At 37.9% G+C, this 24,892-nt stretch overlaps 1 protein-coding gene across 27 annotated transcripts in view; it reads left to right on the forward strand.

Moving 5' to 3' along the window:
- NEB (nebulin) overlaps positions 1-24,892 on the forward strand; it is a 210,797-nt gene that overhangs the window by 69,631 nt on the left and 116,274 nt on the right. For 26 of the 27 annotated variants that reach the window (XM_066281248.1, XM_066281221.1, XM_066281230.1 and 23 more), the window contains exons 40-58: positions 139-243; positions 1,226-1,333; positions 2,863-3,174; positions 3,301-3,507; positions 3,961-4,065; positions 5,011-5,118; positions 7,855-8,166; positions 8,365-8,568; positions 11,866-11,970; positions 13,197-13,304; positions 13,646-13,957; positions 14,374-14,577; positions 14,826-14,930; positions 15,017-15,124; positions 16,050-16,361; positions 16,655-16,858; positions 17,711-17,815; positions 19,408-19,515; positions 22,066-22,377. In XM_066281248.1, coding sequence (XP_066137345.1) covers positions 139-243; positions 1,226-1,333; positions 2,863-3,174; positions 3,301-3,507; positions 3,961-4,065; positions 5,011-5,118; positions 7,855-8,166; positions 8,365-8,568; positions 11,866-11,970; positions 13,197-13,304; positions 13,646-13,957; positions 14,374-14,577; positions 14,826-14,930; positions 15,017-15,124; positions 16,050-16,361; positions 16,655-16,858; positions 17,711-17,815; positions 19,408-19,515; positions 22,066-22,377 — 3,444 coding nt within the window. The remainder of the gene's footprint in view (positions 1-138; positions 244-1,225; positions 1,334-2,862; positions 3,175-3,300; positions 3,508-3,960; positions 4,066-5,010; positions 5,119-7,854; positions 8,167-8,364; positions 8,569-11,865; positions 11,971-13,196; positions 13,305-13,645; positions 13,958-14,373; positions 14,578-14,825; positions 14,931-15,016; positions 15,125-16,049; positions 16,362-16,654; positions 16,859-17,710; positions 17,816-19,407; positions 19,516-22,065; positions 22,378-24,892) is intronic. The other variant, XM_066281240.1, reaches the window with a different exon arrangement.

Genomic DNA, 24,892 nt, shown 5'->3' on the forward strand with positions numbered 1-24,892 from the left:
AAAAATAAGACTTAGCTAATAAAAATACATAAACTCTTGATATTTATGTACAATGACATGTATGTACTAAGCAAGGCTCCTTTTAAGATACTAACTTGTGCTGAGGTTTTTGTTTGTTTGTTTGTTTTTACTTTCTAGCACCTCTACAAACAAGCATGGGAAGCTGACAAGACCAAAGTCCACATCATGCCTGACATTCCCCAGATTGTTCTGGCAAAGGCAAATGCAATTAACATAAGTGATGTAAGTATAATACCCCTTGTTGCCATCTTTCTTTCCTGCCTTTTTGAACCAGTAAAAATGAATTAACTAATTAATATGCCTTAATTATGAGAGTAAATGTTTTGAAAGTAAGAGTGGGAATCCAAAAATGAGAATCTTTCTCTGTATTGCTTTGCTGACAGAGTCAGCCTATCGATGGGACTTGGGCCAAAGCAATTAGGAATTTGAAAGGCAGGTCGTTTTGTTTTAGGGGCAGGCCTTCCTTCTCAAACAAAGACACTTGGCAAGAAGAGAAGAGCTTGGGGGCCAAGAAAAGAGAAAAAAAATGGGAATCCTAGAACTTTATTCCTAGAGAGTCCATCCACTAAGCTTTTGAGATGGTCCTAAAGAAGAGTCTGGGAAAGGTTGAATGGAAAGGAAAGATGCACATTTTGAAGAATTTGGGGCAATCTTCATAACAGAAATGTGCAGCACTTAATGTTAGAAAACACATAGGTGTTATATTTCATTTCTTTTCTCATCCTAATCATAGTTGCTAAGAAATTGTCTAATTCTGCCAGGTTTTTTCTTTTCTTTATTTGAATTACATAGTGATTTAGTATTGCTGACTTTTTTTTCATATTGTAGAATTCACACAATTACATAAATAAAAATGTGAACTGCAAAACAATGAAATGTTCTTCTGATGTAAGAATATGGCTGTTTTGCAGTCTTCCCTTGATGCCTATTTAATAAAATGCATCAAAAATAATCTACTGAGCTTTGACATTTCTAAAAGGCATATTTATAACCTAATAGTGATGGAGAGCTTCTACTTTTCTGGTGGTTTCTTGAAGATATGTTTGAGTTTGTAGCTGATTATTTTCATACATAATTATGTTATTTGTGAGAACATTCAACCATTGAACCACGAGTGAAACAATCTGTTCTAAAATAAAAATAATGCCACAGTGCTTGTTTGACTCTATTTAGACAAAAACTATTCCCTTTACTTTATCTACAGAAACTCTACAAACTTTCTTTGGAAGAGTCTAAAAAGAAAGGCTATGATCTCAGAACTGATGCAATTCCTATCAAAGCTGCCAAGGCTTCAAGAGATATTGCAAGTGATGTAAGTCCGAGGGAGAGCAGTCACCTGGCTGGGGGTTCTAACTTCATGAAATAAGAAGGGCTAGGTTCTGGAAAAACTGAGTGAATAAAACATGGGGGTAGGGGGTAGTGTGCCTGGTAACAATAGCTTCATTCTATTTTGTGAACACTTCTTAGCTTTCCACTTTTGTTTTCTCTGGTATTTCTGGGGGAAAAAAAGAATGCTGACCATATTATTACCACAATGAAGTCTGCTCCCTGTCTCATGAGATTTAGGTGAATTTACCTTGAACTCTGTCACCAAGGCTATGGCCTGCAGAAATACATCACCAAGGTTATGGCCTACAGAACCCTGTCACCAAGGCTATGGTGACAGAAATCCAAAGAGCTGCATTGTTCTTGCCTCTTAGGACCTGTCCTTCTAACAGGATGTCTCGTAAAGTGGTGTGCTGGGGACACTGTTTCTTTGCGTTTATGACAGCTGATTGTCAAATAATTGGGAGTTGTGCAAACCAGTTGTTAAGCTGTTGGTCGCTTGCCATCAGCCACGGCGGGAGTATTGACATCACAAAAATTGACAAACCCTACAACTTAGGACTTTTTCCCCAGAAAGCTGCTGTGCCAGCACACCACTTCCATAACACAAGCTTTGTGAAACTCAGTTCTTTCATCTGGTTGTTCCCTCTTGAAATCCACTCATAGAGAGTATGCAATGATTTGGGCATAGTGAGAGGAGCTCATTTCAGAGCATTTTTTCCTTAGCTAATCCCCAGTTACACTTTCTCTTTCCTCTTCTTTCTCTGTTCTCCATCTTTCCTTTCCTGCCAAGCCATCCCTATCTCACTTCTACATTGTCCTGATAACTCCGAATTCTTCTCCCTCTATTAGGCTAGAAGAATTTGGCTTTCCTAGCTCCTGCCCCCTAACTTGCACACGCAAACCCACAAGAGGTAGGTAGAATGTATTCATGTGCCAAACTCTTCCCTCTATAGAAGGAAATTGGGTGATAAATAGTAATATGTTTTCCCCATTAGACCAGTATAGAGAGTCTTAAAAGAAAAGAAGCCACAAATACAAAAGTACTCTAAAATCATACTGTGTATCTCATAACCAAACCCATTCTTATCAGTAGAAGACTGACTGGATGATTTCTCATGGAAGCATTATGCTGCTTAGAACTTTCTGCTTTTTTCTCTCATTTGTTGTACTCTTATCACCAACTAAAGGCCTCTTTACCACTAACAGAGGATAGGTGTAGAAGTCAGTGTTGTGTATCATCACAAAGTCTGGGTAATAATCCTTATTACCTTACAAATCTTTCACCTCTGGTTCTCAGTTTACTCATCTATAAAATGAGGGCAGTAACAATAATTCTGCTATCAACTTCAAAGTAAAGTCCTATCAAGTTACACAAAAATGTGAAAAATGTGTTTTGTGAACTGTAGAATTCTATACAAGTATTACTTCCTATGAAATACAGGGTGCCAACACTAGAATGATTTCTCTAGTCAAGAGAATTGCTCTAAATAAATATTCAAATTTTCTTCACAGTATAAATACAAACATAATTATGAAAAGGAGAGGGGGAAGATGGTTGGTTTCCGTAGTCTTGAGGATGATCCCAAATTAGTCCATTCCATGAAAGTGGCGAAGATACAGTCTGATCGTGAGTACAAGAAGAACTATGAGAAGACGAAGACCAACTACCACACCTCTGCTGACATGCTCAGTGTCACGGCCGCCAAGGATGCCCAAGCCAACATCACCAACACCAACTATAAGCGCCTGATTCACAAGTACATCCTTCTTCCGGACGCCATGCATATCCAGCTGAACAAGAATGTGAATCAAATGCAGAGTGATGTAAGGCTCTCTTCTTTCTGGGTGATGGTTGGATTCCTAGCATGGGAAGGGAGATCACAGTCTTTTATGCCACCCCCTTGTCTCTAAATTGATAGGGTAAAGTAGGTTTGCCTCTTCTCTTCATAGAATGTGTATAAGCAAGACTACAATGAATGGTACAAGGGGCTTGGCTGGAGTCCAGCTGGTTCCCTAGAAGTGGAGAAGGCCAAGAAAGCAACTGAATATGCCAGTGATCAGAAATACCGCCAGCATCCTAGCAATTTCCGGTTTAAGAAGATGACCGACTCCATGGACATGGTTCTTGCCAAGCAGAATGCACATACTATGAACAAGGTATGGACAGAACAGCCATCCTTCCACGCAGTTCCAGCAGGGCAGGCTAACTGCCTCTGGTGCTGGTCGGGGACCTTTGATTCTGGCTCCTCACGTCTAGGCAGTGTCAAACCGTTCCCGAGCACACCCCTGTGCCGTTTCTTCTGCTGCTTACCTCTTATTTTTATTACTCATGCCCTTTTAATTGAGTTAGAAATTATTTTTTAATTATTATATCTTAAGCATTTGATTTATCCTAGAAGATAGAAAACATTTAAAGGGTTATTTTTTAAAGTCTGAGTTTGGTTTTGATGTCTCCTTTGAATTATATACTACTTTAGTTACTAAATTAATTCAGCCTAATTCAAATCGCACACATTCAAATACTCTGCTATGTATATATACTTCTTCCTTTCCAGTTTGTCCTAAAAAGTGATTCAAATTTCAAATGCCTTTTTTTTTTTAACTTTCTAGCACTTATACACTGTTGATTGGAACAAAGACAAAACCAAGATTCATGTGATGCCCGATACACCAGATATTTTACAAGCCAAGCAGAATCAAATACAAAACAGTCAGGTAAAGCTACATAAAATTTGACTTGAAACTAATTAAACATATTAAACGATGTAATAGTAAATGACTGATGTAAATGCTGAAGCATTGGAAGTAAATGACTCAAACTGGCTGGCCTGGGGATGTTGCAAAGTGTGCTCAAAAGCAAGAGCTTCAGCTACGATGTCTGTTCCGTGGGTCCAGGCGCTGTGCCTGTTCTGTTTTTCTCAGTACTTGTGCTCCGCAGAGAAAAGAAAATCAATAAATAATTGTAGGAAGAAAATATTGTAGCAAACAGACCTGGTGTGAGTTTTAGTTTTGCCATTTTATAAGTTGTATACTATTAGGTCTAAACCTTAGTTTCCTCATCCCTAAACTTGGGACTATAAAAATGCCTATTGCATTGAATTGCTGTGTGGACCAAATGTGAAATTTCACTTAAGGCTCTCAGCATAGTGCCTGGCACATAGTAAGTAGCTGTTTTGATTATTATCCAGTGTTCACACACATGCATCTGTTCCATGAATTTGACTCAAAAAGTTTAATTCATTTATTGCACCTTATAAAAGGCATTTCATTATCTATTACTTTTATCACTTAGATAACTAATATTATTGCCTAACTTTTTGTTATCAAGTATTTTAACATGTATGTTCAAAATATGAGTATGTAGCATGAGAAAGTTACTTGATATACCCATATTGTGTCTGAATTGAAAAGGCCATACTCAATTATACCCACTGCCCTGGGGCAGAAGGTATATCAGAGCCCAAAATTTGAAGCCAGATCATATGATGCTTAGTCAGTGCTTTATTAAACAGCTTGTTTTGTTTTTATCCCTATTTTTAGGGATGAGGCAGATGATGTTACATTTACCTAGATCTCTGTCCTTTAGGTAAATTTTTATTCACTGATCTGTTAGGGTTTTAATAAGCACTGAATAACGCTAAATCTTTTTTTAATTTTTAGAAACTCTATAAACTAGGATGGGAAGAAGCTTTAAAGAAAGGCTATGATCTCCCAGTTGATGCAATTTCTGTACAGTTGGCCAAAGCTTCAAGAGACATTGCTAGTGATGTAAGTATTACTTTGATTTCTATGAGAATATATTTTTATCTGAATCAGGCACCTGAATGCCTCATTTTGTTAATCCCAAGAATTAACAACAACAACAAAAACTTCAGAGGACTTTGACTATGGAGAATAAATTACCAGAATTTCATAGGAAGCACAACCTCTTAACCAAAATCTTTAAAACCAAACAAGATAAGGAATTGGTTTGGAGACAAAGCCTGTCTGAAGACCAAATCTAACAAATTCTAAAATTATAAGGGAAGATTCTACCTAATTTACTTAATCTGTGGTACTCCAGAAGTGTTGGAAAACTAATTAGATAATGTATCTAATGTACCTAAAAGCATGTTCTTTCTGTCTTGAAGGTCAATACTTTGTAAAATAATCAATGGGTGATGAAACCAGAGGACTAATGGCAGTAATGATGATAATAAGTTCCCCAGATCATAAACTCATTTTTTTTTTGTACTTTTCTTAAATGAGAAGTGGGAGGCAGAGAAACAGACTCCCACATGCACCCAACCAGGATCTACCCAGCAAGCCCAGTAGGGGCGATGCTCTGCCCATGAAGGGCCACTGCTCCATTGCAACTGGAGCCACTTCAGCCCCTGATGCCAACCTGCTCCAATGGAGCTTTGGCTACAGGAGGGGAAGAGAGAGATAGAGAGAAAGGAGAAGGGGAAGGGTGGAGAAGCAGATGGGCACTTCTCTTGTGTGCCCTGACCCGGAATTGAACCTGTGACTTCCACATGCTAGGCCAACACTCTACCACTGAGCCAAATAGCCAGGGCCTAAACTCATTTTCATTTGATCTTATGTGCTCCCCATGAGGTAAAACTAGTTTAAGAAGTGAAGAAATAGCAATTTTTTAACAATACAACATTTGATAGTACCCGTTTTCTTTCAATGTGAACTTATTACTTAGAAACTTTTGAAATCTTACCCTAAAATTAACTATAAGTGAACTTTTCTACTATTGTAGAGATTGTATCTCCTCTCAGTTTCAAATGGTTCTTGTATCTATAAAATTTAAGAAATTGGAGCTATTTTTATAAATAATTAATAAATTAAAATTATAGAATTTAGAGGTAGAAGATAATTTAATCCAATCTACCTACTCAATGCCCTACCTTCTCTCAATTTCCAACACGTGGTTTTTTTTTGTTGTTTTTTGGGGTTTTTTTGCATTTTCTTTTGCATTTTTCTGAAGCTGGAAACAGGGAGAGACAGTCAGACAGACTCCCGCATGCGCCCGACCGGGATCCACCCAGCACGCCCACCATGGGGCGACGCTCTGCCCACCAGGGGGCGATGCTCTGCCCATCCTGGGCATCGCCATGTTGCGACCAGAGCCACTCTAGCGCCTGAGGCAGAGGCCACAGAGCCATCCCCAGCGCCCGGGCCATCTTTGCTCCAATGGAGCCTTGGCTGCAGGAGGGGAAGAGAGAGACAGAGAGGAAAGCGCGGCGGAGGGGTGGAGAAGCAAATAGGCGCTTCTCCTGTGTGCCCTGGCCAGGAATCGAACCCGGGTCCTCCGCACGCTAGGCCGACGCTCTACCGCTGAGCCAACCGGCCAGGGCCCAACACGTGGTCTTTTATGTTCATTTTTTGTTGGATCATCTCAGATTGTTATTATACACTTACGTGGAACTCAACTATGCTACCGAACAGCTCTAGTTCTACACCACACAATAGTTTACTTCCTCTTCCACCTGATAGCTCTTCAAATATTTCAAGTTTCTTATTCTCCTTTGATTTTCATTTTATAATTCCTTCTATATTCTGATCATTCCACTTGTGATTTATTTTACTCTATTTTTTCAAAACTTTTCTCAATTGTTTTCCTGTTAATAGGTCAGTCAAAAGTAAATTAGCTTCTGACTTGTCTTTATCTGTGTTCTTAGAGAACCTGTGACACTACTTTTTTACAAGCAATTTTGTCAGATTGCCCATATAGAAGTTATAGAACTCCTGAATATTTTTAATATACGTAACCAGGAAGTTTGGTGTCAAGAGAATAGAACCCATTCCCATGAGGTATAATGTGTGCTCAGCATCTAAGATCATGTAAAATTTATTATTACTACCATTATTATCATTGTATGGTCATCCGGTACTAATGCAGTTTTTCCAGTTGAATCTAAATACTGGATTTCACTTTTACTTTCTTAATTTTATATAGTTCATTTTGACCCACCTTGGCAGTATGTTGAGATCATGTAGAATTTTTTTTCTAATCTAACATATGTCACTGTTTTTAGCCATATGCGCATTAAGAAATGAATCCTGAACAGGACAAATTTATAACATAACCATATGGCAAACCACTAACAATTCTGCTGCTTAATAAATTAATCTACACTATTAAACTATTCATCAAGTCTTGAATCTTCCTAATTATTTTTTGCCATTCAGCCCAAACTTCCCCATTAATCCCATAAGTACATCACAAGTGTTTTATCATAGTCTTCCCTAACATCAGCATACACAATACTAGCATCTTCCAGAATATATTTCTGCCTCTAATTAGAATTAATTTCTGACTACAGCCTCTCTTGATACTCATCTACCTTACATTTGTTTGGAAGCCTCTACTTATGTGTTTATATTTCTTGCCAAGTTAACATAGACATCCTTTCTCTTGTTTCAATTTTGGAAAACACACATACAAATAAAGCAAACTGAGCTTAACTTAACCTCTGTTTATGTTAATAAAAGAACTGTTTCATCTGATTTCAGTTTAAATACAAACAAGGTTACCGCAAGCAACTCGGTCACCATATTGGATTCCGAAGTCTGCAAGATGATCCAAAGCTTGTGCTGTCCATGAATGTGGCCAAAATGCAGAGTGAAAGAGAGTACAAGAAGGACTTTGAGAAGTGGAAAACCAAGTACACCAGCCCAGTGGACATGTTGGGAGTGGTGCTGGCCAAGAAATGTCAAGCTTTGGTCAGCGATGCAGACTACAGGAATATCCTGCACCAGTGGACATGCCTGCCTGACCAGAATGATGTTATTCAAGCTAAAAAAGTTTATGAACTACAGAGTGAGGTCAGCTTCTATTAAATCTAATACTGTAGTTTATATACTTCTTTCTATCTCCTTTGAGTAGCCGTTTAGTCATAGAGAAACAAAAACTACAAAGAATTATCACTGAAGATCTAAAATGCATCTGTTTGTAATAGAATCACTTGAGTCAAGGGTGCAGATAAGAATGGGATTTTGATGGCTTGCTCTGTATTTTCACAGAATCTGTATAAGTCTGATCTTGAGTGGTTGAAAGGCATAGGATGGAGTCCCCTGGGTTCTTTGGAGGCAGAAAAGAACAAGCGGGCTTCAGAAATCATCAGTGAGAAGAAATATCGTCAGCCTCCAGACAAAAACAAGTTCACCAGCATTCCTGATGCCATGGACATAGTTCTGGCCAAGGCAAATGCTAAAAATAGGAGTGATGTGAGTATAATTCTTTGGAAATAAATTATACTGCCTGGTACTTGGTAGGTATTCAATACAATTTTCTCAATAGATTAATAGAATAGCATAGTATCACATCACATAGCATAGCACAACACAGCATAATGTGTTATATTTAGTTGTTTTATTTGGATTATCAACTACTCCACAATGGATCATGTAAAAATTGGTTAGTATCAACTTTTGTCACTCAAATCTTGTTTCTTTATCCAAAATGTAATGAAAAATAATTCAACATACTTTTTTTTCTTTGAAACTTGAGTGCATAAAACCCAGATATTGTTGTATGTCCTTTTGGGGACATGATGGAGATAAGCTGAGTACTATACAAGGCACAATAGAAATGTTGTAAAGAGTATATTTTCCTCCAGGTGATTATAGTGCATTTTGTTTATTGGAGTAAGATACATAGACAATTATATATAATATATAAGATAATATAATAATATATCTGTCTATCTATCTCTCTATCTTTCTGTATCTCGTTTTCAACTTCCTTCTTCAACACTGTCATCAGTGTCTGGCATATACTAGGTGCTCAATAAATATTTATTGAATAAAGTAAATGAAAAACAGCAGTATAGAATAATTTTATGCAGAAAAGAGAAAGAATAATCATCATTTGCTCGGTTAGAAGCATAACCCTGAAAATTACAAAAGTTGAACTATGTTCACTGAGATTCTAGAATTGGGAAGAAAGCTTAAATGTATAATAATAACCAGTTAAGTCTTAGAAGGATGTAAATATATATATATATAAAATGCTATATATTTTACATGTCATACATATTAGTTTTCATATAATATATATAACCAGCTTATAGTAAGCATTTGATAAATTATAGTTCCTCTCTTCCCAATCCACCTCTCATAGATTTCTTGCTATTTTGGTATTCAAGATTCATAGTAGATTCTGACCTGTCAGCTTCATTTGAATGTTTAAGTTTTCATTATTCTTTTTTGTTTTTCTGATGGAAATTTGAATCTAACCAGCTGGCAAACAAAGCAACAAATTTAAGCAAAATATTTTTCCCTTTACAATTCAAGTTTTTTTGTTTTTCTCTCCATGTAACAGGCCTTTTTACAAAGCTCTGAGCTAATAAGGTGGCCAAGAGTAAAACCCTTGATGAAATTTATCAACATTAATGCCTCAGGACAGGCTTCTCAACAGTGTGCACTGGTTACAGAAATGCTGAGATACTAATCCCCTTAAGTCTCAGGAGAGGGGCCCCAAGATCCTTGAGCCTGCTCTTTTTCCTTGACCAATACATATATCTCAGTATAAACAAATATTAGCATTTTCTCTGTTTTCCATGGGGTACAAATGACACATGCCATTAAACAAATGGGTTGCTTACTTGTTCTCAACCAGGAACAATTTTGTCACACGGGTATTTGGCAAGACATATATATATATATATATATATATATATATATATATATATATTTTTTTTTTTTTTTGGTTGTGACAATTTGAGGATGGTATACTACTGGCATCTAGTGGATAGAAGTCAGATACGCAGGAAACATCCCAAAATACACAGCATAGGCCCTTCCCACTCTGGTCCTGCAAAGAATCATCCAGTATACAAGACCTGTAATACTGGTTGAGAAACTTGATCTTAATTAATCAGAAAGGTTAGTACAAAACCAGGATAAATTCATATGGAAATTCACAAGCCTTGTTTTGTTTTTGCCTTGAAGTTTTAATCAGCTTCTCTGGGTTATAGGGACTGTAGTAAGCGTGTTCAGGAAGGAGAAAAGTGCCACCCTCACACACCCCAAAGAGGAAAACTGAGAAGTCCAAGGAACTAGCGAGACTTAAATTTTTATATTGAAATAACTTCAGGCATACAGCAAAGTTTCAAAAATAGTACAAATGATTTATACATTTGTATAAATCATTATAATATATATATCTTCCCTCAGATTCCCCAATTGTTAACATTTTGCCACATTTATTTATTTTTTCTCTCTCTCCACTCTATTCCTAAATACTTTGTTGTGTATTTCCTGAAAATAAGAACTATTCCACAAGAACATAACCACAGTACCATGATCAAAAACAGGAAATTAGTATTGAAACAACTCTAGTATACAGAATTTATTCAATTTACCACTAATATTCTTTTTTTTTAAGTGAGAGGATGGGATATAGTGGGAGACTCCCATATACACTCCGACTAGGATCCACCCAGTAACCCTTGTCTGGGGCCATTGCTCTAGTAATCAAGCTATTTTTAGCACCTGCGGCTAATGCACTGGGACCAACTGAGCTATCATTTTTCGCCCAGGCTGATGCTTGAACCAATTGAGCCACTAGCTGAGAAAGGGGGAGAGGAGGAAAAGGGGGAGGGAGAAGGGGAGAGAAGCAGATGGTCACTTCTCTTGTGTGCCCTGACCAGAGATTGAACCTGTGATGTCCATATATCAGGCTGACACTTTATGTATTGAGCCAATCAGCTAGGACCCACTAATGTTTTTTAGAAAAAATTTTTTTAAGTTTTTTTTTCCCACTATGCAATTGAAGATCACACATTGAATTCACTTGTCATGTTTTAGTCTCCTTGAAACTGAACTGGTTCCTCATTATTTCTATGTCTTCCAAGTCCTTGACATTTACAAAGAGCACAGGCCACTCATTTTTTAGACTCTTTCTGAATTTGGGCTTGTATGGTGAATCCTCATGATTAGGTTTTGTATTTTTAGCAGGATCTCTCTGACAATGTTAACATCCTAGTTTGAGTAAATCAGTAAGATTTTTGTTTGGGTCCCCTTCCCTTCTGTAAAGAAAAATACAGGATGGCCAGGGACAGTCAAGAATTTTTGATGAATTTCCATACAGTATCCTTTTGGGAATCCTGATTTCCCCAAATAATTATGGGCATAACTATAAATAATAAACCACAAAGAAAATGAGACACCCTAACTTCTAGAAATATCTTGACTATGTGATCATTTGAGTAAGTAAAGGCTGTCTCCCAGTTAAACCCTGAGGAAGACTTTTACAGTTTAACAGATAGAGAATTACTGCATATGACAGTAATTATAACAATATTGGCAAAGGCTCCAATTACTTGGGTTATCCATAATCTCTATTTTGAAAGGCAGCTATGTCCCAGATAAATCAAGAAGAACTGTAGCTATTTTCTGCTTATGTTATCTGCTTATGCTATCAATAATAAGGCTAATTCAGATGAAATATTAAGCCTGTTTGAAGTTAACTGTGTCACTAATCTAACAACACCACTGAAAAACCCTTATTTCTCATTTTAGAGACTTTACAGAGAAGCTTGGGACAAGGACAAGACTCAAATCCACATCATGCCGGATACACCTGACATTATTCTGGCTAAAGCAAACTTAATCAACACAAGTGATGTGAGTTTCCAATTCAGCATGTGTTTTCAGAAAGTTCAATTCAATTGTTTCTAAGGCAGTAAATTTGTTTGGAGTTATTTTGAATGCCTGAATTATTTTCATTAGTGAACTACATGTGACTCAGGTTCCTCATTTAGTTGCTTTTAGCTTGAACATCAACATAATTGTCACTCCCTATGGCAGGCAGAGATGCAGGCACGTGCTGTCTCTTCCTTATAGTCCATTATTACACATATTGTCACAATGTAATGGTTTATTATCACTCTCCTCCTATATTGATAGGAGCTTCTGGGGAGCAGAAACAATTACTATCGGATCTGCAGTGTTTTGCTGGTATAGTGCCTGACATACACAAATTCAATGCAATTTCAGATGAATAAGCATAAAAAACTCGTGCAGAGAATTTCATATTTTATTTTTATTATCATTATAGCATAATCTTCTGAAATTTATAGACATAAAAATTAAATATTTTATAGACAAATTCTAAACTATAATAGAAAGACTTTAATATTAAGTAAGGAATGAAAGTAATGCCACAAAGAAAAAAATAGACATATAAACACAAACCCAAGATCAATAGACATTTTAAACAATCTGATTTCTGGATAAGGTACATTAAATTCCATTCTCAACTATATGATTATGTAACAAATCTGAAGAAACAAATTATTTCACTTAAGTTTTTTAAATTCAATATTTCAATTTCCCTCAAATAATCTTATATTTTAAAATTTATGAAGGACTTTGTTTCATACTTACAGATGTGATCTTACTTAGGATGACCTTATACTGTGAAATAGACTCTATATCACAATGCTTTAGCTACATGGAAGAAACAGCTCATTGGCCATGTTTTTTTTTCCCCCACTAGAGATGTTAAATGAAAAAGCATTGCTCTTTTCTAACAAAAACTTCTAATGAAACACTAAGTTAATTGGAAAACAGCACCTGAATAATATTTCATTTCATCTCTTTATCAATTTACTTCTGCTTCATTCTCCTAAGCATTTGAAAAGAGCTGACATTTGATTTTGTTGATCTAGGTCATGGAGGAGCTTTGAAGTTTAAAACAAGATCCTTAGCAATCAATTGATATAATTTGCAATTAAATTTGAGTATTCTAAGCATGGATACTATTCCCATGAACTCTTAAAACATTTAGCACATTGGATTCCTTAGGCTGCGGTTGTTTATTTCTCAAAGTGACCTTTATCTCCTAACAGAAACTCTATCGGATGGGCTATGAGGAGCTGAAGAAAAAAGGCTATGATCTTCCCCTTGATGCCATATCAATCAAAGCAGCAAAAGCATCCCGAGAAATTGCCAGCGAGGTAAGACTGTATCCTATTTATATTGATTGAAATTTATCACTTCCAAGCAGTCTCTATTTCATTTTAAATTGAGCAAAATTTTTCAAGGAGTAACAAATTAGAACAGAGTGAAATGATTCCAGAGGTGTAGTGTGGGTGAGGATGAGCTCAAGGATGCACTTCTTATGTAGGAAATTTGAGCTGGATTTAGCCTTTAATATTTCTTATCAAAAAAAAAAAAACCTCTGCAGCTCTCTAGGCTTAGTGAAATATTTGGAGTTAATGTGCTTTGTAATCTGCCACAAAGATAGCAACATAAATTAATCTAGAAAGGAATGAGACATCTTTCTTTTTTCCTTTAGTACAAGTACAAGGAAGGCTTTCGCAAGCAGCTTGGCCACCACATCGGAGCCCGGAACATCAAAGACGACCCCAAGATGGTGTGGTCCATGCATGTGGCCAAAATCCAGAGTGACAGGGAGTACAAGAAGGACTTTGAGAAGTGGAAGACCAAGTACACCAGCCCAGTGGACATGCTGGGGGTGGTGCTGGCCAAGAAGTGCCAGACGTTAGTCAGCGATGCAGACTACAGGAATGTCCTGCACCAGTGGACGTGCCTGCCCGACCAGAATGATGTCATCCACGCTCGGCAGGCCTATGACCTCCAGAGTGACGTGAGTATAAGTTTTTCCTTTGGCCAACAAAACACTGTGCATGTTTTTCTGACTAGCAAAGGTCCTCAAAGTAAGGGAAGGGGAGTTTATACAACTGAACTCTACTTCCCTGAACTAATGCCTACAATCTATCCAGTCACCCAAACATTATCCCACAAAGAAAGAGCCCGCAAAGTCCCCATTGCTTTGGTAGAAACCTCTAGGGTGTTGTCCTAGAAGAATTAGGTTTTTCTCTACATGCTTCTATTTAAAATGTTTTTCAAAATATTGCTTCTATCTGAATATTTTGTTGATCCAAGAGACATACCAAAAGTTTTTAGTTTCTCATGAATTCAAACGTTGAAGTATATACTATAATATTTTATTTCTTTAGAGGCATATTATTATGTTTAGTGATCTGTCACTTACAATTTCAGAATTTGTACAAGGCTGACCTTCAGTGGCTAAAAGGCATTGGCTGGTTACCGAGTGGTTCTCTTGAGGCTGAGAAGAACAAGAGAGCTATGCAGATTTTGAGTGATCATGTGTACCGTCAACACCCAGATAAACTCAAGTTTTCCAGCCTGATGGACTCCATTCCAATGGTCTTGGCAAAAAACAATGCGATTACCATGAACCGTGTAAGTTATTTTTTACTTAGAAGGAGTATTAATTCGTGTGTGTGTGTGTGTGTGTGTGTGTACACTAAAATTTATTTTTATAAAAAAATCATATTTAACTCTTTTGCTTTTTTTTTAAAGTGGTTTTTAAGTGAGTGTTGTGCTTCTTACTGACATGAGACTCTTTTTACTCTTATTAAGAGCTAGATTATTTTTATATACTATCCATTACTGGTCTGTGCTAGTCATGTCTTATTTCTTTGTTTTAGCGCCTCTATACGAAAGCTTGGGATAATGATAAAACCAGTGTCCACATTATGCCAGACACCCCTGAAGTTCTACTAGCTAAACAGAACAAAATAAATTATAGTGAGGTAAGCAGTATATTCATGATGCCTGATATATTTTCCTTACACTGTACTTTATAAATCAAACTTCGGATGATTTGTATCTATTTCAGAAACAATATAAACTTGGCCTAGAAGAAGCCAAGAAGAAAGGTTATGATCTGCGGCTAGACGCCATCCCCATCAGGGCAGCCAAGGCTTCCCGGGACATTGCAAGTGAAGTAAGTGCACCTGGAGAGCAATTTGCCTTCGCTTTGGCTCAAAGACTTCTTTTTTTCCCCTCTGGATATATAGTAGAGCAATTAATCTATGAGGTTAAAGTTCTTGCTAACAGTTTTTTCCTCCTCAGTAAATAGTTTAAAATAATGGCAATAAAATTCTCAACTCAAAGGCTAGTTGTGGCTGAGTTCATAGCAACATGCATTTCAAAATATTGTCTATTTTCTGCCGAACAAAAGCACTGGGTGCTTGATTATAGCTCAGACATCACTCTGGCTTTTCCACACAATGTATTCTTATATAAAACCAAACTTCATGGATTCCTTCAGCAACGAATCCATGCCCTAGGAACCAGTGAACCTCCAATGGCTGAATAAATGGGACACATTATTCTATACTATTCATGTGTACCATATGTTTGTCCCTGCATCCAGTGATTGCCTACAGAAATTTATTTACTTTAAAACATAAATTTATTCAAAAATATTTTTAATTATTTCTAAAATATGGGAAGGAACCATCATAACTTAAAAATAAATGTGCAACGATCACAGAAAGGTTAAAAATATTAATATATACCAATATAATAGAATGCCTGCTGCCATTAAAATTCATGTTTATAGAGAATATTTAATGATGTGGAGAAATGCTTATGTGATCATTGAAAAAAGCTGGTACAAACTCATATATAGTATGACTTATTTTAATTTTTCTCTCACATACACACCACAAAAAGCAGTTTTTTCAGTGGTTATCACTGAATGGCAGAATGTCTTCATTTTTATTTTTCTAAATGGTTTATAAGATGCTTATATATATGTTTAGGGTCAAATCATTATTTTTTCAATGAATAGAAAAATTTGGTCTTAGTAATTGCTTTCTACTAAAAGTTAAAATAGTTAATGTTCAGCAATTTTCTTCTTCTAGTTCAAGTACAAAGAAGGCTATCGTAAGCAACTCGGCCACCACATTGGAGCCCGGAACATCAAAGACGACCCCAAGATGGTGTGGTCCATGCATGTGGCCAAGATCCAGAGTGACAGGGAGTACAAGAAGGACTTTGAGAAGTGGAAGACCAAGTACACCAGCCCAGTGGACATGCTGGGGGTGGTCCTGGCCAAGAAGTGCCAGACGTTAGTCAGCGATGCAGACTACAGGAATATCCTGCACCAGTGGACGTGCCTGCCCGACCAGAATGATGTCATCCACGCTCGGCAGGCCTATGACCTCCAGAGTGATGTGAGTACCTGAGAATCATAATGGCATGCAAAGATGGGAAATTAGTGAACTCACACCCCTAGGAGAAGGTAGCAATAGGTGGTACCAGGTTCACCAGTTTCTGCAAAGGACAGGAATAGCACTTTATTCCTTATATTACTTGTTTAACCTTCCAGACCAAAAAGGAATGTTGTCTAACACCCTACCTGTCCACCAAACTATATTTTCAAGAGTGCTTTTACTTTATTTCATAACCTTTAAATGAAATTTTTCCCAATGCAGGATAAATATTTATTGACTGTTTGTGTCAACAGAATATGTACAAGTCAGATCTCCAGTGGATGAGAGGCATCGGCTGGGTTCCCATTGGCTCTTTGGAGGTGGAAAAATGCAAAAAGGCAACTGAAATTTTGAGTGATAAAATCTATCGCCAGCCTCCAGACAAAATTAAATTTACCAGTGTGACTGATTCTCTGGAACAAGTGTTGGCCAAAAATAATGCTCTCACCATGAACAAGGTGAGGCTTTAAAATTCAGAGAATCAAGGTAGGATTCCTAAAGTTGAATCAAAGGGGAAGAAGCAAAATCAAGAAAAGAGAGAAAGAGTGTTGAATAACAAAAGACATCTAGCTATCTATCATCTATCTATAAATTTATCTATAAATTTAATATGGTTTTTTTTGTGTGTGTATTTTTCCAAAGCTGGAAATGGGGAGGCAGTCAGACAGACTCCCACATGTGCCCGACCGGGATCCACCCGGCATACCCACCAGGGGCAATGCTCTGCCCATCTGGGGGCGTCGCTCTGCCGCAATCAGAGCCATTCTAGCACCTGAGGCAGAGGCCACAGAGCCATCCTCAGCGCCCGGGCAAACCTTGCTCCAGTGGAGCCTTGGCTGCGGGAGGGGAAGAGAGAGACAGAGAGGAAGGAGAGGGGGAGGGGTGGAGAAGCAGATGGGCACTTCTCCTGTGTGCCCTGGCCGGGAATCGAACCTGGGACTCCTGCACGCCAGGCCGATGCTCTACCACTGAGCCAACCGGCCAGGGCCTATAAATTTGATATGTTATTTATAATATTTACTTCAGTAATGTTTTCTGGGTTTTTTGAAATGGCATATTTTTATGTAAAATCATTTTTGCATAAAAGATATTCTCAATTTTCTTAGTTAACATAAGAGTCAGCTTATCCAAAATATCCCATTCTACTGTGAACTGATTATGTCACTTGAAGAAATGTGTATAAAATATATAATGTGTGTAAAATGCATAGCGTTTTGCTATTTTTATTTATAAAGTTTAGTGGCCCTGAGACTCCTACTAATTATACACTGAATTCTTTTCCTGGTGACATTATATGTTTCCTTTGACAGCGTTTATACACAGAAGCCTGGGACAAAGACAAAACCCAGATCCACATCATGCCAGACACCCCAGAAATTACATTGGCAAGAACGAACAAAATCAACTACAGTGAGGTAGGAGCGGATGCTGATTCCATAGGATTTTCATGCTATTTCTTACTTCAATTAATCTCCCCCATGGTGATATAATACTAAATGATAACTTTATAAAAATTTCTTTTTGCTCCATGTGTATACCTACTCTTGCATTTCTCAATCACCATCTTAAACATCAAACTTCAAATACAAATTATTATTTAAGAAGTACAAATTATAAGGACTAATGATTTAAGAAGTAACCATAAGATTAATTAGATCTTCTCCTTTTATTAATTTTCTTAAGTTAAGAAATTAGCAATAGACCAAATGTGCATTTATTTCCTCCTTTGATACATAGCTGTGCCAGGTGTATATTTCTCTACAAGATTTATTTATTTTTCTATATTATTATTTAGGGTCAAAATTTAAGATTTTATAATATAAGGTTAAATCAAGGATGAAAATCACAGTAATACTACCAAACAACACAGAGAAAGAGAGAGAACCAGAGAGAGGATCTGTCAGTAGATATATTAGCAAGCCTGTTTTCTTTTCTCTCTGTGAGCACAGGGCCATGTGCCCCTGTGGCAGAAGCCCAGATGTCTAGGCTGAGAGGTCAGCCTCTCCTGGCACAGGAGTCCCACCCAGTAGGTTGTCATTCTGCTTTTGCTGAAGTGTCTTCAGCGACAAGGAGCTTATCTCATAAGTCAACTCATTTGCTCTGGAAAATTTCGTCAGAAGGTGCTTCTGATGTACTGACTCAAAGATTACTCATTGTGGACCCGTGTAGTCTTCCGAGGCTATGGCAGAACCGATCTGTGCCAAAACCATGAAGAGGGGAATAGCAACTATTGTGCCTCCCCTGCTTCACCCCTAAACATCCCAAGATCCAGGCCATCTCTCACATGACATCCCTGCTAGAGAGTGACTCTCAGAACCAAACAAAATTCTGCAAGTGAGGAATGATCAATGTAGAATAGAGTTGGCATTTTATTTCCTCTTTTGGACATTTGACCTGCATTTCTGCATAGCGTGTCTCAGGACACATTTGCAGCTATGTCCCTGCAAGGTGCACCTGGCTTGGGAATGACTGAAACCCTACCCAAGGCATCTTCCATGGGCATCAGCTAGGTTTCCTCCAGCCTACATGTCTATGTTTGACAATTTAAATCTCAGTTCAGAGATTACCGTGTATCTCCCTGAGGTTTCTTCTTCCTAGATTGAGCCTCTTTGTTTCAGCCTGTGGAGACTTTTGTGACTTTAAGATTCTGTCAGATGATGTATTAGTTATTTTTCCTAGCTTCGTGCTACCAAGCAAAGAAAATAATGGGTTTTTTTAGAGTAAATCAACAGTATATTACTCTTCCACAGAATATAGTTTAAAGAGTTTAGATAGGTTAGGCATCATCTGAAGTCATTTTATTGGGGTAGGGGTGAAGACTATAATTTTAGTGCTTATGTAACTACCTCTTGATTCTCACCAAAAACTAAAAATGTGTAAGGCTTAGAACTCTTGAAAGTAAGATTATTATTGGCACATACCTGGGTAGAACTTAGTAAATTATTTCAGTCTCCATCAGTTTTTGGATATTAATGTCAACATTTATTTTTTTCCCCCTGAAATTTAGAGTCTGTATAAACTCGCCCACGAAGAAGCGAAGAAGAAAGGCTATGACCTGCGAAGCGACGCCATCCCGATCGTGGCAGCCAAGGCTTCTCGAGACATCGCCAGTGATGTGAGTCGTCAATTTTATTCCAAGAGTATGATCTGTCAGAAGGGACATTTTCACTGAACTAAATCTTTAAAAAGAACTTTCCTGGCCCTTTGAAAATATATCCTGGGCCTGACATGCGGTGGCGCAGTGGGTAAAAGCGTTGACCTGGAACGCTGAGGTCGCCAGTTCAAATCCCCAGGCTTGCCTGGTCCAGGCACATATGGGAGTTGATGCTTCCTGCTCCTCCCCCCTTCTCTCTCTCTGTCTCCTCTCTCTAAAAAATGAATAAATAAAATCTAAAAAATAAATAAAAAGAAAAGAAAATATATCCTGATGTATTAATGTAGGATTTTTCAAAAACCTAATTTTGAGGAAATGAAAATGTGCTGTTTAAAAAAAGGAGTTTGTAACCTTTAAGACACAGTATCTTCAGTTAAAACTGGCTCATCAACAAGAGGAAAAGATCCATTCTTGTGGAAATTGTTAGACGGTAGCTGCAGGCTTGGAGATGCTTGTATAAAAATGATCACAGTACTAATAGAAAGTGTAACTCAAAAATGTAAGTTTTCTCTGTGAGAATCAGGGTTTGGCTTCATGTAATATTTTAGTATGTGATATTTTAAATTTTATTTATTTATTTATTTATGTTTTACAGAGACAGAGAGTGAGTCAGAGAGAGGGATAGACAGGAATGGAGAGAGATGAGAAATATCAATCATTAGTTTTTTATTGCGCGTTGCAACACCTTAGTTGTTCATTGATTGCTTTCTCATATGTGCCTTGACCGCGGGCCTTCAGCAGACTGAGTAACCCCTTGCTGGAGCCAGCGACCTTGGGTTCAAGCTGGTGGGCTTTTGCTCAAACCAGATGAGCCCACGCTCAAGCTGGCGACCTCGGGGTCTCGAACCTGGGCCCTCTGCATCCCAGTCCAATGCTCTATCCACTGTGCCACCGCCTGGTCAGGCTAGTATGTGATATTTTAAAAATGCATACGACACTTACATTACAGTTCACTCTTACAGGATTATAAAAAGAAGACAGTTGATCAGAACCAGCGGTGGTTGCTAACCCAAGCTCATACCCTTAACAATAACTCCTGGCTATGTAGCTGATGCCTTCCAGAGTAAAATCATTATCCTTTCCTGGAGCCTCAGGGTGTTCCCAAGGAACAGACTCTGCTCTGAAAATCAAGGCCCAGTGTTCAGGAATATGGTAACACCCTGCACACTGCTCTTTTTAACTGGAAGATCATGTTAGTAGCTTACTTTAATTTATGTATTAGGACTTCCCCACTAATGGATTTATGCCAATAATAATAAATAATGAAATAATAATAACCCAAAGTATTGATAACTCCGTGCTAAGAGCTTTACATATATTATTTTACTCACTCTTCATAACTACTCATAATAAACACTAGGAAATGTTGTCACTATTGCCATTTTGTGGATTGCTTAAGCAACTTGTCTAAAATCAAAATCTTGGTGGTGGAGTTGAAATTCCAGACAGTCTCGTTGCTTTCCACTGTGCTGTACTGCCTCCTGCTGACCATTGATACTGTCTCAGCATTCCTTAAAACTGGAAGCATGTATTTTAGGTGACTGGTTCAGATTTCAGGACATTGGACGTAGAATAATAAAAACATTGTTGGCCCATGTGGAACCATGACTTTGTAAGGAGCATGCCCTACCCAGTTGGGTTGCTATAGCAGCTTTATCACAACCATCAGTTTTCAAAGTGATGCCAAACATATACCACACCAATGAATGTGTGGGTCCATTATGAAATAATAAATTCTCCTCTGTTGCTATTGTAGGTAGCCCTTGACCTAGAATCATGTCATTACTTATTAAACATACCATGTCACCAAATGCATCTCTTTTCTAACATGCTTTCAGTGCATAAAATCCATTTCTCCAAGATTCAAGTGGGCTCTCCCCCAGTTCCGCAGGCGACCTCTCCCCACTTCCTGCCTCCAAAACTATTTCTCATTACCAGGGTGTAAATGATTTAGGGCATACACTGCAATTATACTGATTACACCTATTCAACTATCTCTATAAACTTTTAGGGTAAAGGTCAGGATACAGGCTTGAGTTAGTGCTTATTAGCAAAAGTCAACTTACAACTGAGATGTAAGCAAGATGACTTTGTACAGCCTTGGGGCCTCTAAAGGTTTACAATCAGGATCTGACCTGTACATTTCTTTATTTATTTTTTACAGAGACAGAGAGTGAGTCAGAGAGAGGGATAGACAGGGACAGACAGACAGTAACAGAGAGAGACGAGAAGCGTCAATCATTAGTTTTTCATTGCGCGTTGCAACACCTTAGTTGTTCATTGATTGCTTTCTCACATGTGCCTTGACCGCGGGCCTTCAGCAGGCTGAGCAACCCCTTGCTGGAGCCAGCAACCTTGGGTCCAAGCTGGTGAGCCTCGCTCAAACCAGATGAGCCCACACTCAAGCTGGCGACCTCGGGGTCTCAAACCTGGGTCCTTCCGCATCCAAGTCCGATGCTCTATCCACTGTGCCACCACCAGGTCAGGCTGACCTGTACATTTTTATTTCAGTACAAATACAAAGATGGTTACCGCAAGCAACTTGGCCATCACATTGGAGCCCGGGACATTAAGGATGACCCCAAGATGATGTGGTGCATGCATGTGGCCAAGATCCAGAGTGACAGGGAATACAAGAAGGACTTTGAGAAGTGGAAGACCAAGTACACCAGCCCAGTGGACATGCTGGGGGTGGTGCTGGCCAAGAAGTGCCAGACGTTAGTCAGCGATGCAGACTACAGGAATATCCTGCACCAGTGGACGTGCCTGCCCGACCAGAATGATGTCATCCACGCTCGGCAGGCCTATGAAATCCAGAGTGACGTGAGTACACCATCTATAACAAAGCTGTGTGCAGAAATAAACTATACAAACATTGTTCTTTGTATACAATCAATGGTCTCCTCATACTAGCGTTTATTGAATGATATTTGATACTTGAATCTATGTATAGTTTTATGGCTTTATTGTGAATGTGTGAGTAGGCTTTATAGGGAAGTAAAGTTTATAAACTAGGCTTGATCTTATAAAAGTAAAACCAGGATTAAATAATATTAGAATTCAGAGTCCACCAGAGGGAGATGTATTTCTTTATTCTTTTAAGGGGGAAAGAACACATTTTTTATTTTTTTTTCTGAAATTGGTTTTTAGCTCTCCTTACAAAACAAATGAGGTTATAATTAATGGAATACTAATACCTGCTACACTACTAAATGTTATTCTTATGGAATAAAAATGTCACTGGGTCCATAGCTGCTGGACCCTTTCAGTGGCATTTCCCTCAGCACGGCTCTCTTTGTGGAGGTGGGTCACATAGTAATGACAGAACCTGAGACCCGGGACCTATGAGAAGCAGGTGCACCTTCTCAAAACTGGGTGTGAGAAGTACATTTCCAGCAGCTTATATTTGATAAATGTTTGAAGGAATTATTAAACATTAAATAAATTTGGAGAATAAAACAAATTAATAATAATTAGACACAAACTGGCTGCTCCTAGAAACAGTACAGCCCACCTGTGAAAACTCCCACATCTGTTTTGTGGCTTTCAACACACAGAACCCTGTGTTTTGAAATTGTTTCCAAGAAGAAAGACTTTGCCGGCACATGAAACATAGTTTAAAATGGTTACTGTTGTATACACTATGGAATACTACTCAGCCATAAGAAATGATGACATCGGAACATTTACAGCAAAATGGTGGTATCTTGATAACATGATACGAAGTGAAATAAGTAAATCAGAAAAAAACAGGAACTGTATTATTCCATACGTAGGTGGGACATAATAGTGAAACTAAGAGACATTGATAAGAGTGTGGTGGTTACGGGGGGGAGGGGGGAATGGGAGAGGGATAGGGGGTGGGAGGGGCACAAAGAAAACAAGATAGAAGGTGACAGAGGACAATCTGACTTTGGGTGGTGGGTATGCAACATAATTGAACGACAAGATAACCTGGACTTGTTATCTTTGAATATATGTATCCTGATTTATTGATGTCACCCCATTAAAAAATAAAATTATAAAATATATATAAAAAAAAAAAAAAAAAAAAAATGGTTACTGTTGCCCAGAGTGTGATCACAGTGACAGACTGCTTGCATTCATCTGTTTACTGAGTACTTTTTCAAGGTCCCTTTCCTCACACTGTGATCCAGTCTTAGTAATGTGGGAAGCATTTGGACATTTAAAAACCCTCCAGAGGTAAAATGTTATTGCTTTCATTCTTTTTGAGTAATAACTAGTCAGCACAGAGCAATTCCAATAGTTTTTTTGTCTAGAATGCAAATATCAGCCTATTTTTCTACTTAGGTGTTGTTACAGGTGAAATTCTTCAAATGGGTTAGGCAAAGGTCCAATCCCGTTGTTGTGAAATAGCTATAAATATTTAAGGGGTACACAAAAATCCTTTTTAAATAAATATTTTAAGCTTTTATTTATTTTTTTCAATTACAGTTCACATTAATATTATTTTGCATTTGTTTCAAGGGTACAGCATAGTGGTTAGAGAATCACATACTTTACAAAGTGTCCCCTGATATTTCCAGCACCTACCTGGCGCCACACAGTTGTACAGAGTTGTTGACTCTATTCCATATACTGTACTTTGCATCCCCGTGACTGTTCTGTAACTGCCAATCTGTGCTCCTCAATCCCTCCCCTTTATCACCCAGCCCCCAACCCTCTTTCCCTCTGCTAACCGTCAGCCTGTTTTCTGTATCTACGAGTCTTTTTCTGTTTACAAAAGTCTTTAGTGGAAAAAAATGATCTAAAATAAAGTGAGAAGAAAAGATATGAGAAGATGATTCTGGGAAAGAGTTCATGCTTCCCATCCTGAAAACTTGGTAGGAAAGAGACTCAGGCCTGGACCAACGGAATGGTCCTTTATTGCCTGAATCTTGGGCAGTGTTATAGCTGTCAAAGTCCTGTCTCTGGTTTCAAGAATTCTACATCATTATGATATTTTAACCTCTCTCTCTCTCTCTCTCTTTTTTATAAAAGAGCACTAGAGATATTTTGAAATATAAGAAAAAATACATAGAAGGCAATAAAAATCCAACATAATCCAAACACTGAAAGAACCCACTTTGGCTTATGTAATTTACCCACACAATATACCTACATAAGTTATATGCTATTTTTTCATTTAATATTATATTAATGACATTTCTACAAGCCACTGGTATTCTTAAAAGTATGGCTTTTAATAGCTGCAGACTATTTCATTTGACAAGTCCTGACATTTACTCACTGATGACCTGTTGATGGACATACATGTGGTTTCTCTCACTCTGGGTTGGCCTTCTTTTCCTGTTCACATGGACACTAAAATAACATT

This window comes from Saccopteryx bilineata, chromosome 5 (assembly GCF_036850765.1).
Source record: "Saccopteryx bilineata isolate mSacBil1 chromosome 5, mSacBil1_pri_phased_curated, whole genome shotgun sequence".
NCBI classification, from domain to species: Eukaryota; Metazoa; Chordata; class Mammalia; order Chiroptera; family Emballonuridae; genus Saccopteryx; species Saccopteryx bilineata.